Source organism: Phyllopteryx taeniolatus, chromosome 2 (assembly GCF_024500385.1).
Source record: "Phyllopteryx taeniolatus isolate TA_2022b chromosome 2, UOR_Ptae_1.2, whole genome shotgun sequence".
Lineage (NCBI taxonomy): Eukaryota > Metazoa > Chordata > Actinopteri > Syngnathiformes > Syngnathidae > Phyllopteryx > Phyllopteryx taeniolatus.
In genome coordinates this window covers 4,682,414-4,695,056 of record NC_084503.1, presented here as the reverse complement: position 1 = coordinate 4,695,056, position 12,643 = coordinate 4,682,414, and the positions used below count along the sequence as shown (strand labels likewise).

The 12,643-nt window shown below is 44.3% G+C and overlaps 1 protein-coding gene across 3 annotated transcripts in view; it reads left to right on the top strand.

Annotated features, from left to right (window-relative positions):
• Positions 1-1,110: 1,110 nt before the first annotated feature.
• Positions 1,111-12,643, top strand: part of rnf111 (ring finger protein 111) — a 37,628-nt gene continuing 26,095 nt past the window's right edge. For all 3 annotated transcript variants that reach the window (XM_061754721.1, XM_061754712.1, XM_061754701.1), the window contains exons 1-2: positions 1,111-1,264; positions 6,633-7,587. In XM_061754721.1, the coding sequence (XP_061610705.1) occupies positions 6,711-7,587 (877 nt within the window). In that variant the 5' untranslated portion in view covers positions 1,111-1,264; positions 6,633-6,710. The remainder of the gene's footprint in view (positions 1,265-6,632; positions 7,588-12,643) is intronic.

The window sequence follows — 12,643 nt, the reverse complement described above, 5'->3', positions numbered from 1 at the left end:
ACTATGCCATTAGGCTAACGATAGTGAATAAATAACATAAAGCCGTTTGAGTATTTTTTTCACAGCGCACTAGTTTTTATTCATAATTCAACCCACTAGTAAGATATCGAATAAATGCTCAAACGGCTTGTCATAAAGCCCTTGATTTATCGAAGACTCTAAATTATCCTTAGGCGTGAATGGTTGTAGGTACCTTGCGATTAACTGGCGACCAGTCCAGGGTGTACATGGGTAGAATTAGTGGTATGCGGGCTCCCTCTAGTGGTACATGAAAAAAAACTGCCTCAGTAAGTTCAAGACATTTGCATTTTATCATTTATTTAACTTTTAAGTGCAATACATTTTAACTGAACAATTATTTAAAGATAATGTATAGTGACTTCAAAGATTTGTGTCTAATACATTCTACATGTTTGTAGATAATTGCTAAAAACGTGCAAAGGATGGGAACAATGTAGAACTGAAATTGGAACTATAGTGTAAAACAGTTTTTCACCATTTCAGTTTTTCAGATATTTTTTTTGGGGTGGGGGTGTGGCTAAAACAGTGGTGTGTCTAATTTATCATTTATTTTCACTTCACAGTACTTACAGTTTTAAAAACACTGTTTATGTTCAAACTGTGCACTGTGTTACAGTGGCATACATAATATGAAATATACTTTTTAGGAATAAAACCTGTCTAGTTCTTGATGAACACCTAGGCCTACTATGTTACTGTATTTTGACGTTGGTCATGATGGTGGTACTTTGAGAGCACCTTATTTTTTGGGGTTGTTCTAGGTGTAAAAAGTTGGAGAATTACTGCTATTAAAAAACGACTATATGGATGAAATAGTGGCTTTATTCCCTTCAATGTAAGGTCGCACCCAGGTCTCGCAATGACCACCAGTGGGCGCGCTAGTATTTGCAGAAAGGTTGAGTTCTCGCCGGTAGGGTTAAAACCTCAATGACGGTCCTCAAAATCCTAATATGTAACCCTGAGTAATTGGCAGCATTTCATCAGTGTTTGTGATCAATCAATGAAAAAATTAAAGACGTGAAAAGACATAGTTACGGAGAAAACGGTTGTCACAGGATCTGCCTCGGTCGACGAAACTAACTGTCGTAAAAGTGTCGCAAACGGCTATCTGCGATCTGGCGCCTCCGTGCGGCAACGAATACAAGCCCAGTATTGTAGCCAGCGAGAGCGAACAGACGACCTGCTGGGTAAACAACAGTGTCGACTCGAGAGGCAGGAATGGGAACTTCGTCGAGGGCTATCAGTGAGATATTTCCATTTCATCTAGTAGACATACACTAGAGATGTTGTTCTATCATTGTGGGATTGAAACGAGACGCTCGCTCCTCTAGATTTTGGTGTAAAATCGTCTATTTGCTCAGTGGAGTTGAGCTCGCCTTTACGTTAGCTTAGCGTGTAGCCCTTCAGGGCCCATTGCTTTCGATGCAGCTTTTCAGCTCTCATCGGGACTGTTGTCAGTTTCACAATCCCAGCCATTAACAATTGCGACTTCTGTGGAGGCCCGCTGAGTTACGGCTAGTGTTAACGGAGATATATGCGTTTCGTTTTTATTATTTTCGGCCGGGATTTAACCCGTCCGTCGAAGCGAAAAACGCGTTTTTTTAAATGAAACATGTAGAAACAGAGCTGTGTAATTTTTGTTGTTCTTTGTGGACTAGTATGTGACAGGCTAAGTGGCTGCTAGCTCCCCCATCTAGTTTTGTCTCTATTAACTCATGTCGCAAATTATCATTCCAAGGAGGTGGCTAGTCCCTTTTCCTGCGTTTCTACACGAAAACAAGTTAATAGTGGATTCGACGGCGTTTGTGGGAGATATTCGGACAGCTGATAGTAACTGTTAACCAACCGCCCTAGAAGCTATGACTCACATTTGTGTTAAGAAACTACGTGCGTTTAATTCCATTTTTAATTTATTATTATTTTTAAACCAGATCGAGAGACCCACTTACTGCTTTCACAGTCGCACATCGCGAATTATTTTACAGCTGCAAGTGCTTATGAAAACATTTGCTTCTCGCGTCACTAGCCGTGTACATCGTCATTTGATCTAAGTGAGGATAAATCTTTAATCATAGTATGAAGAGAATGTGTCCTGTGAGTTCTGATGCTGATTTGGGGAGGAAAAAAAAATGTACGCCATTTACACAGATTCTCAGACTGGCACATAACTCGTTTGCATGTCAAATGATACAGGGTTAATGCATATGGGAAGCTGCATGAGCATTTATTAGATATGCTTAATATCCAGTCTATGGTCCATGTATTAGTACAGGATACATTGGTTTATGAGTGACCTGACTTAGGTGTTTTGCAAGAAACAAGGTTGGCCGGTTTTTATTTTCTCCCATAGATTTGTAAGCAAAAATCCAAGAAGCTTCTAGCTGTTTATTGCCACTCCCAATTGAAGTTTATTGTCAGACTAAACCATTTCATGCGTATTTAAAACAACCACAGCGTAATGCTAACACACAACACAAGACACCATAGATGACGAAACTAGGAATGATTTTGCGGTGTTATAACCCTTCAAGCGACTGATATTTAAACACGAACGGTAGCAACACATGTAGACAGAGAATGTAACAATACTCGCAGGCATATATTCTTCTGTAAAAAATATTTTTTTTTTTAATTACTGCTGCTGACCAACTCGCTGAGTTGTGAAACACTGCTTGCATCTGTGTTATACTGTCCCCTGGTGGCCAAGGCGCGTGCACCAAAAGGAGGGCAGTGTGGGGCCGGAACAGAATAATGGCCTTTTCATTCATTTCAGTGGGCAAAGATGATTTGAGATACCAGTGTTTTGAGTTCTGAGAATGATTATGGAACAAATTAAACTTGTAAGTTAAGGCACCACTGTATGGGTTTTGTCCTCACTAGTAAGACAATTTAACCCACTAGTAGAACGACTACAACTGCTAACAACAGAATCACTGTCTTACTAGTAAAAAAAAAAAAAATTCCGGGGGATGTGGGGGACAATGAGTCCGAGTGGACCATGTTCCGCGCCTCCATTGCTGAGGCAGCTGACCGGAGCTGTGGCCGTAAGGTGGTCGGTGCCTGTCGTGGAGGCAATCCCTAAACCTGTTGGTGGATGCCAACGTTGAGGGATGCTGTCAAACTGAAGGAGTCCTATTGTACCTTTTTGGCCTGTGGGACCCCTGAGGCAGCTGATGGGTACCGGCTGGCCAAGCGGAATGCAGCTCTGGTGGTCGCTGAAGCAAAAACATGTGAGGAGTTCGGTGAGGCTATGGAACATGACTTCCGGACGGCTTCGAGGAAATTCTGGCCCACCATCCGGCGTCTCAGGAGGGGGAAGCAGTGCACCATCAACATGGTATATAGTGGGGATTGGGTGCTGCTGACCTCGACTCAGGACGTGTTTAGTCGGTGGGGAGAATACTTCGAAGACCTCCTCAATGCCACCGACACGCCTTCCCATGAGGAAGGAGAGTCTGGGGTCTCTGAGGCGGGCTCTCCTATCTCTTGTTGTTGAGGTCACCGAGGTGGTTAAAAAGCTCCTCGGTGGCAAGGCCCCAGGGGTGGATGAGATTCGCCCGGAGTTCCTCAAGGCTCTGGATGTTGTGGGGCTCTCCTGGTTGACACGCCTCTGCAACATCGCATGGACATCGGGGACAGTGCCTCTGGATTTGCAGTCTGGGGTGGTGCGCCCCCTTTTTAAGAAGGGGGACCGGAGGGTGTGTTCCAACTACAGGGGGATCACACTGCTCAGCCTCCCTGGTAAGGTCTGTTCAGGGGTGCTGTAGAGGAGGGTCTGTCGGGAAGTAGAATCTCAGATTCAGGAGGAGCAGTGTGGTTTTCGTCCTGGCGGTGGAACAGTGGACCAGCTCTGCACCCTCGGCAGGGTCCTCAAGGGTTCATGGGAGTTCGCCCAACCAGTGTTTTGTGGACTTGGAGAAGGCGTTCGACCGTGTCCCTCGGGGAGTCCTGTGGGGGTGCTTCGGGAGTATTGGGTACCGAATCCCCTGATACAGGCTGTTCGGTCCCTGTACAACCGGTGTCTGAGTTTGGTCCGCATTGCAAGTCTGACTCGTATCCGGTGAGGGTTGGACTCCGCCAAGGCTGCCCTTTGTCACCGATTCTGTTCATAACTTTTATGGACAGAATTTCTTGGGGCAGCCAAGGCGTAGAGGGGGTCCGGTTTGATTTACCGGTCGATCTACGTTCCTACCTTCACCTATGGTCACGAGCTGTGGGTCGTGACCGAAAGAACAAGACCCCGAATACAAGCAGCCGAAATGAGTTTCCTCCGCAGGTAATCGGGACTCTCCCTTATAGATAGGGTGAGAAGCTTGGTCATCCGGGACGATCTCAGAGTAGAGCCGCTGCCAGATGAAGTGGCTGGGGCATCTGATTCGGATGTTTTGCACTCATTTTCAGAGCTATAATTACAATTAATATATAATAAAATTATTCACGCCAAATCTCCACTGATTCATTCGTAGCAACAACGTACTCTAATACTAACACGAGTGGTCAAGGACAGATACAGTTGTCGGTGCACTTTAAATTTCTTAATTGAGCAAATGGTAACAAAATAAGCACTTAATAAGCAAATTCTTACACGGGCTTCTACGGCCTCAACTGATGCCCAGGCATTTAACTGGCTTACGGTTAGCCATTTAACAGCCACCTGCTAACCTGGACTCAGAACCGCCAACTCAACACTCATTTGCTGACTCCCACGTCACTCACCTGTCGGGTTGGGCATCATTTGAATTTGAATGATTCAGATTCCGGTTTCTCATTTCGATTCCAGTTCCAAACGATTCTCGATGGTGATTCTTTTCATGGGCATGGTAATAAAAGTTTGCAAACATTAAGTAAGTTGTGTCAAAAATTGGCCATCTGTTTTCTTAGCGGACTAAAATTAACATTTGACATAGTTTGTGTCATTTGTTGTTTCTAGGAGATGGCTAAATGCCGGCAGGAAAAGCCAACCCACTGGTTGTCTTTCTAACGAAGTTGGGCTCGCCATTGGCCCAGCAGTAGTTCGAGCTGGTGCGGGCTGCCGCACTGCACGAGACGGATCTGCCCTAAAACGAACCAACATGACAAACATGCTGTAAAAAATATGTCTGTAGTCGCGCTCACCTTTTCCCATTCCACTTTTATGTTCCACTCTTAAAACGATAGTTATAATTCCCTGTTGACCAAATGCACAGAGCGCTCCAGTGTTTAGCGCTACCATGCATGAGCGAACCGCACGGTTCTACGTCGTTTCATACCTAAACGGGCTTGCGAACTGGGATAGATATTTTTGGACCCTATTTAATGGATATGCCCCAGAATTAGTACTGTACTGAATTGAACCAAATTCCACTGCTGGGTGAAAACAAGTGCATAGAGATGTATTAACATCAGTTTTATTTCAAAGTAGATGTTCCCTCAGAAATTCTTTGAATGCTGCAATTCATGCTTGAAGGTCATAAGATTGGTGTGAGTCATTTCTTTTCATTGTTGTGCTACAGTATAAAGATTTTTCTGTTTTTGTCACAGTTTAGGAACTGTTGATACCTCTGCTGTAGTTTCAACGTGGCTCATACACTTTAGGCAGAGACAACATCTTTGTTGTATTTTAGAAGTGCTTTAAACGTCACCATGCTGGTATATCGTGTGAATCTGGGAGAATTTACGCTGCTGTGAAATCTCTAGCAGAATAAGGTGCCTATTCTGTTCCTCTTTAGTGTGACATTTTGCTACAGGCTTGTCCTAGTTTGAGTTCTGCAGTACAGCAATTCCACATAGTAGCCTATTGGCTCAGGTATTCAAAGTGATTGTGGCATCCAACCACATTGGCCGCGCAAGTCGATGACTCATTGAATAAAACCACTTGTCCCACTTAAGGATATATTAGCATACATTTGATTGTTTTGCCTTGGGAATATTTGCCTCAAATTCAAGCTTTTTCAGTTATCAAATCATGTCAATTTTATTCACACGGGGGGAGGGAGAGGAATCCCCCTTCCAGGATGATCAAGCTGCAATGGATGGCGAGTGGGCAACATTATTCACGAAATGATGCTATCCAAAGTAACTGCCTTACTTCGCTCTTTGCCACCTAGCTCCCTCTCTGAGTAGGGGGGCGGGGGGGTTGGTAGAGGAGAAGCGGGAGTTAAATAGGCCAAAATCCAGATGTAAGGCAGTGAGTTTAAGAAAATGGGAGAGTGTAAAAAATACGTCGTCAATCGAGATTTAGACATTTCTAACGAGGTAGCACCTCTGATTTCCACGGGAAGGGAATTCCAGACTACTGGAGCCCAAAGTTCTTGGAGTCACCAAAAGACCAGCACTTTGCTCCACTCTCTTTTTGTAAGAACTGATAATTCCATGTTTGTTGTGATATTCTCGTTAGGGTGTGGCACATCTGTAGCTCTGTAAAGCAACTAACTTTCCATGTCATCTAATAATGAAGCGGATCGCTGCACGCTCCCTGAATTTATCACTGATAATAAAACGGACCATTTCTAAATGTCTTTTATTCAGCGTATCTTGACATCTTTGTTATTGCATCTTAGGTTGAAGTCACTAATAGTCTGCTTTCAGCACAATGACTTTAACTGTCTTGTTTTTCTTTCTTACTTTTGTAGGTGTTGTGAGATGAAGTGGTTTGAAGCATAGGAACTGCACACTCACTCTGTTAGCTCGGTGTGGACAGAGCTGCCACTATGAAGAGTGAAGTGCCATCCGAGGCCTCCAGCAGACAGGAGCATCTGAAGGAGCCGCTGGTAAACCCCGAGCCCATGGAGGCAGCGAAGAGCTTCCCTAGCAACATGGAGGTGATTGGAATGGGAGACGGCGAGTTTGCCACCCTGTGTTCCGAATCGAGGCATCGGACCTTGAGGGAGACGGCGTCCCACAAAGACTCTGAGCGAGGCCTCGCCGGCCGCAGAAAAAGAAAGGTCCAACAGGCAGGACCTTCTGACTGTTCTCTTAAAGTTGGCCATTTTAGTGAGACTGCTGTGACCCCTCAGCGTCCCAGGGAAGAACTCTTACGTCACTCCAGCGAGGATGAACACAATCATGAGTCATCTTTTAGTGACTGTGCCTCGTCCCCTTCCTCCAGCTTACGATTCGGTGACTCGGATACACTGAGCTCTGAGGAGGATGTGGAAGCTGGACCAACAGGGGGGCAACAAAAAGCCCCTGTCCTCACAACAGGAGACACTGGAGTTGGTCTTCGCCCTGTTGTGGGTCGAACGAGGCGGACCCGCTCGCATAAGTGGGTGCGGTCTGAGGCGGAGCCGGTGTTGCTGAAGCGACCGTGTTTGAGCAGTCGGCGGCCTCTGCATAGGAAACGATTTGTGAAAGCAGTTCCTGGGGGAGGGCAGCGTACGCAGAAGCAAAAGGAGCGACTACTACTGCAGAGGAAGAAACGAGAAGTGATTGCACGCCGAAAATATGCTTTACTCAATAGCACAAGTAGTTCAAGTGAGGAGCTGAGCAGCGGATCGTCGTCCCCCTCCTCGACCGAAGCGGAGGATGAGCTGTACGTGGATGTCAGCAGCAGCAGCAGCCAGCCCAACAGTGCTGCAGTAGCCACAGGTAATTAGTGACCTTGATGCACTAGTTCTGTGTTACACTCTCCATCTATGATGTGTGTGTGTGTTTGTTTGTTTTAATGGTTAGCACAGCTTTGATACATTATGCCATTAAACCTGCAGTGACCTGGTGTGCATACATCTATACTGAAGGCTTTCACGGTCTGTCAATCGGATTCAAACTCTGTACAACACCCATCCATATAGCTAGGACAGTGAGAAAGAGTAAGGATGTCATTAACAATATTTATTACAGTAAATTAATTGCAATAAAGTAATTTAATTACAGTAAGTTAGCACCCATTATTTCTGTCATGTTGTAATGTTGATTTGACCTAAATTTATGTCCGTGGCCAATCCTTGAATGCCCCCTAGAGGTCATTGGTGTTTTAGAGAATAATTTGAGCTGTGACGGACGGGCGCCAGCACGCCCGCAGCCCTTGTGAGGATAAGATGTACAAAAAATGGATTGATGGATGGATACAGTATACAGTACACAAGTATATACAGGAAGTCCTCGAGTTACGACATACTCGACCTACGACGTTTCGACTTTACGACGCCCGTCGCTCGTCCGCCATTTTGTCCCCAGCACCATAGTGTTTCTGCTTAGCTAGTGCATAGTGCTTGTCTGTGTTTGTGCGCCGCGAGTATCTTTGCTTTTTTCGCCCTCCTTTTTTCACACTCTCAGCAATAATGGTGAGTACAGCATCTTATTTTTTTTATGTCTTATAGTTTCTTTATGCAAAGTGTTAACCTTTCCTGCTACGGTCACCTGACCGTGGTCGGGAGACGCAGGGGAGACACCTTCTCCAGTGCCGAGGTTGTCCTCCTCGGGGTTAACTCCCTTCTCTCGTTGCACAGCTGAGCTGAGTGGCGGCAAAAATAAAGGCACAAAGCACCGATTTGCTGCTTTAATGGCTTTATTTGCTCCTCTGCACATTCAACGTCAACGGGTCCTCCGCTAATCGCTACTCTTCCCTGGTCGCCGTCACTACACTTTGCTACTGTACACACTCGCACCTGCGCGCACTCCTTCCTCCTTCACAGTCCTGTCTCACTCACACATTCACGCCCACACACACTGAGCTTGCTGTCCCAATCACGTGGGACATTACCCGTATCAGAAGTATTTCGACGTAAATTTCGACTTTAACGGTGAAATCCGACTTACGCGGAAATTGGAGTTACGTCGCCAGCGTAGGAACGGAACTCGTTCGTAAATCGAGGACTTCCTGTACAATAAATGAACAAGTCAAATAGACACATTGCTCCATCTTGTGATCAGATCGGTGATTGGGTATCGTTTTTTTTAAACTTGCTGATCGGCCCCAAAAATCCTGATTGTGTAAAGCCTAGTTTTATACACTGCATCACCCTGACAATTTAATTAATGCTACTGTTTGATACGCATTGTTATAAAGCAGTATAACGCTGCGTGCAGGCATCACAATCTGTAATGTTGCCAAAATTAAGTGCAGTCCTGCATAAACTAATGCTTTTTAGTTGAAGTGATGCAAAATGAAGCAATATGCAGATGAACAGTTGAAGAAGCCAACACGGGTTGTATAACTTGCTTTTAGAGCTGATTTGTATCACAATTTAGAATGCTGATGTGGTTCATTTTGGACTTCACTGCACAGTTAGGGATGAATTTGTCATTGTCTCGAACGAGTTAGCGCATTGCCCAGTCACATAACAAAGAATATGGGTTTTTTGAGGTGCACTATGATTTTAAATTATCTCATTAAAAGCCTGTCCATTCAAGAATAGAAAATGGGTTCATGTTGCCACATTTTTTTTTTTGCTTTTGTTCAGATATGTTCTCAGACATACCCCTCTTTGGTCGGGTTTACCGAATTGAAATAATTCTGTCATTACCTTTCATAAGTATTTTTCTTCCATTTATGTACAGTTATACATCACCTGCCATAACATTAAGTACACCTGTGCAAAGAAACCCAATACAATAATTTGGCCTTTACAAAATAATCATGCATAGTTTAGCTTGACATGAGCAGAGAGTCTACTAGATTTTTCACCCACCACCAATATCAGTATGTCAGCTGTCTGTTGTCAGAAAGGCTTTCAGGAGACAGTTTGTTCAACAATTGACAGTCAGCCACATCCAACGCCGTGACTCCTGTTTGGCCAGTAAAGGGTGACGTCAGGGTTCAAATTGTGTGTGAGATAATGGGAGCCAAGCGCCCACAAAGTGCACCTGAGCTCCTATCATGACAGTGATGAACGGATCTGTCGGGGTATTCATTTATAACCCACCTGCCCCAATCAACAACATTGCACTATTTGACAAAACAATCCAAGACTAGCCTCTGTTCACGCTAACCACCAATGTCCCAAAATGCCTCGAACTTACTATTTTTTTTTGATGCAAGCTCTAATAAAGTACGAGAACTTTCAATCAGTGTGATATAGTGCGATTATACCCCACTGTAAACCACAGCCAGTATGAAACATTGTTGAATTAGTTATACTGCACTCTCAAAGTGTCAAAACTCTAATATTATTATTTTACATGAAAGTAAGAGAGAATATTTGGTGGTATGATAAAGTGTGTACTATGTATGGTTGTGTAAGCTGATAATGTTCAGTGACGTGGACAGGATGTAGTAGCGCTGCAGCTATCAATTATTCTACAGTTTATCTGATCGATTATTGGGAGGAAAATTGATATTGCATTATTAAACAGCAAACTGTGCACGAGGTGCAGGTATTATTGTTGTCCACTAAGGGTCGCTATCCTCACGTTCCACACCAGAAATACCTGTGACTTTGAGTGTGTCTGGCTTTAAAAGGTGGGGCTAGGCCTGGTGAATGACATGGGAGTCAGCGAATGAGTGTGCAGAGTTGGCTGTTGTGAGTTCAGGTTAGTAGCTGGCTGTTAACTGGCAAAGCGTTAGTCAGTCAGCATCTCGGTGTCATTTGTGGCCGTAGCAGCTCGTTTATGAATGTGCTTATTACGTGTTTGCTTACCTTTTGCCAAAAGCAATTTCAATTTCACCGGCGGCTATTTCTGTCCTTGACCACTTGTGGGACCATTACAATACATTGTAACTAGCGGTGGTAGGCTATATTAAATTAGCTAATGCATGTTTAAGGCTACTTTGTGTTGGTGATTGTGGACGTGCTGTTGTGTCAGATAGTTCTACTTTTATCTTCTTTTTGTAAGTGTGAAATGATGCCGATCTTTCGACATTGTCTTATATGCACTTTCCTTCTGGGTCGCCACCATCCCGCCAACTTATTTCTTCTACACAGAGTGGTGCATGAGTCAGCCGTAACATTAGTCCGTGTAGAACACTACAAACCTTGCAGGCTGAGATTTTCCGTCAAACCTTTTTTGTACTCAAATTATTAGTTATTGAGCGCAGACTGTAATGGAAACTATAGTCATCGTTACCTGTTGAACACATCTATGTAGCTCCTTGATCTTTTGTATCGTTCTCTTCTCAGGGAAATACATAATCAGAAAGTGCACAGAGGGTGAATCTATAGTCTGATTAGTAAAAATAAGTAAAATGAAAGAAGGTCTGCTGTGTTGCAGTAGCCTTTGCAAGAAAACTGGTCTCTGAAGGGGAACAAGATACTTGTTTATAGTAGGAGGCAATATATGAAGTTAATCACCACTGTTGATTTGTCCCACCAATTATCTTCCACCAGTTGGTTACATTACAGTAAAGATATGCTTTTGACCAGTCCAGGCTGTACCTAGTCACTCGTCCTAAGTCGGCTGCGATATGCACCACCACACATAGGGGACCTTTGTGAGGATAAGCATGGTAAAGATTGATATACTAAACCCAGTTCTTCTTTATTTCAGATAACACTTGAGTTCCTCATACCGTATTTTCCACACCATAAGGCGCACTGTATTGTAAGGCGCATGCTAAAACAAGGTTACGGAAGCAAAACGGTGAGTTTAGTTGAACTTTATTCTGCTACGTATTTAAAAATACACTCACATTATTTTTTTGTTCAATCTTTTGTCACAAATCCATTGAAGTCCTCATCTTCTGTATCTGAATTGAACAGTTGGGCAATTTCGCCATCAAACATGATGGGTTCCCTCTCGTCATTGTCAGAGTCAGTCTCGTTGCCGGGTGCTGTTCAGCAACGATGCCGGCTCTCGCGAAAGCTCGGACAACAGCCAAAGCAGATAGCTTAGCCCAGGCACCCACAATCCATTCACATATTGTGGCGTAACTCGCCCGGCACTGCCTCCCAGTCTTAGTAAAGGTGTGTTTGCCGTCTCTCATCCATCGCACCGCTCGCAACTTCACTTTGAGCGCCCTGTTTACACCAATGTCCAACGGTTTGAGTTCGCTGGCAGTTGCTGCGCCAAGGTAGTTCTTGCGCAGAGGGCGAGATGGCGCCTTTTCATAAAACGAACACACCAAGACGGACCTCCTTGAAAGTGTTCGATCTTCATGTCTTGTGCTATCGTTATTGCTTTCAGTCGAATGGTGACTGTAGAGACGCTTCTCTCGGCTGTTCTTGTGCTTGATTTTGAAATCTCTCGCGGATGCTCTATTCCCTGATAGCTTGTAGTTTGAATTGTGTCTCATAAGCAGGTCTCTTCGCTGATACCATTTTTGGGGCTCCTTAGCCAAACAAATGTTGTTTAGCAGCATACCGGAAGTTCAGCATACCTACCGGAGGCGTTGCTGAGGTAAGCGTACGTACTGTACGTAGCTTTACGTAATGTTCACTAATTGGTTTATCGCTGCCAGCATACGTAGAGTACGTATTACGTCCCTATGTCGGCGGGAAATGGTCCGACAGTCAATCAAGCGAAACGCTTACCAAACTTGCACAACAACATTTTGGAACTCAGTGCACACATAAGGCGCACCGTCGATTTTTAAGAAAATTAAAGGCTTTAAGTGCGCCTTATAGTGCGGAAAATACGGTACGTTGACACATTATGCTTGCATTAGATGATAGCTGGGATTGGCTCCAGCATGCCCGCGACTCTGTTGAGGAGAAGCGGCTCAGAAAATGGATGGATGGATGGCTAGTAATGCCTTATTAGTCATATA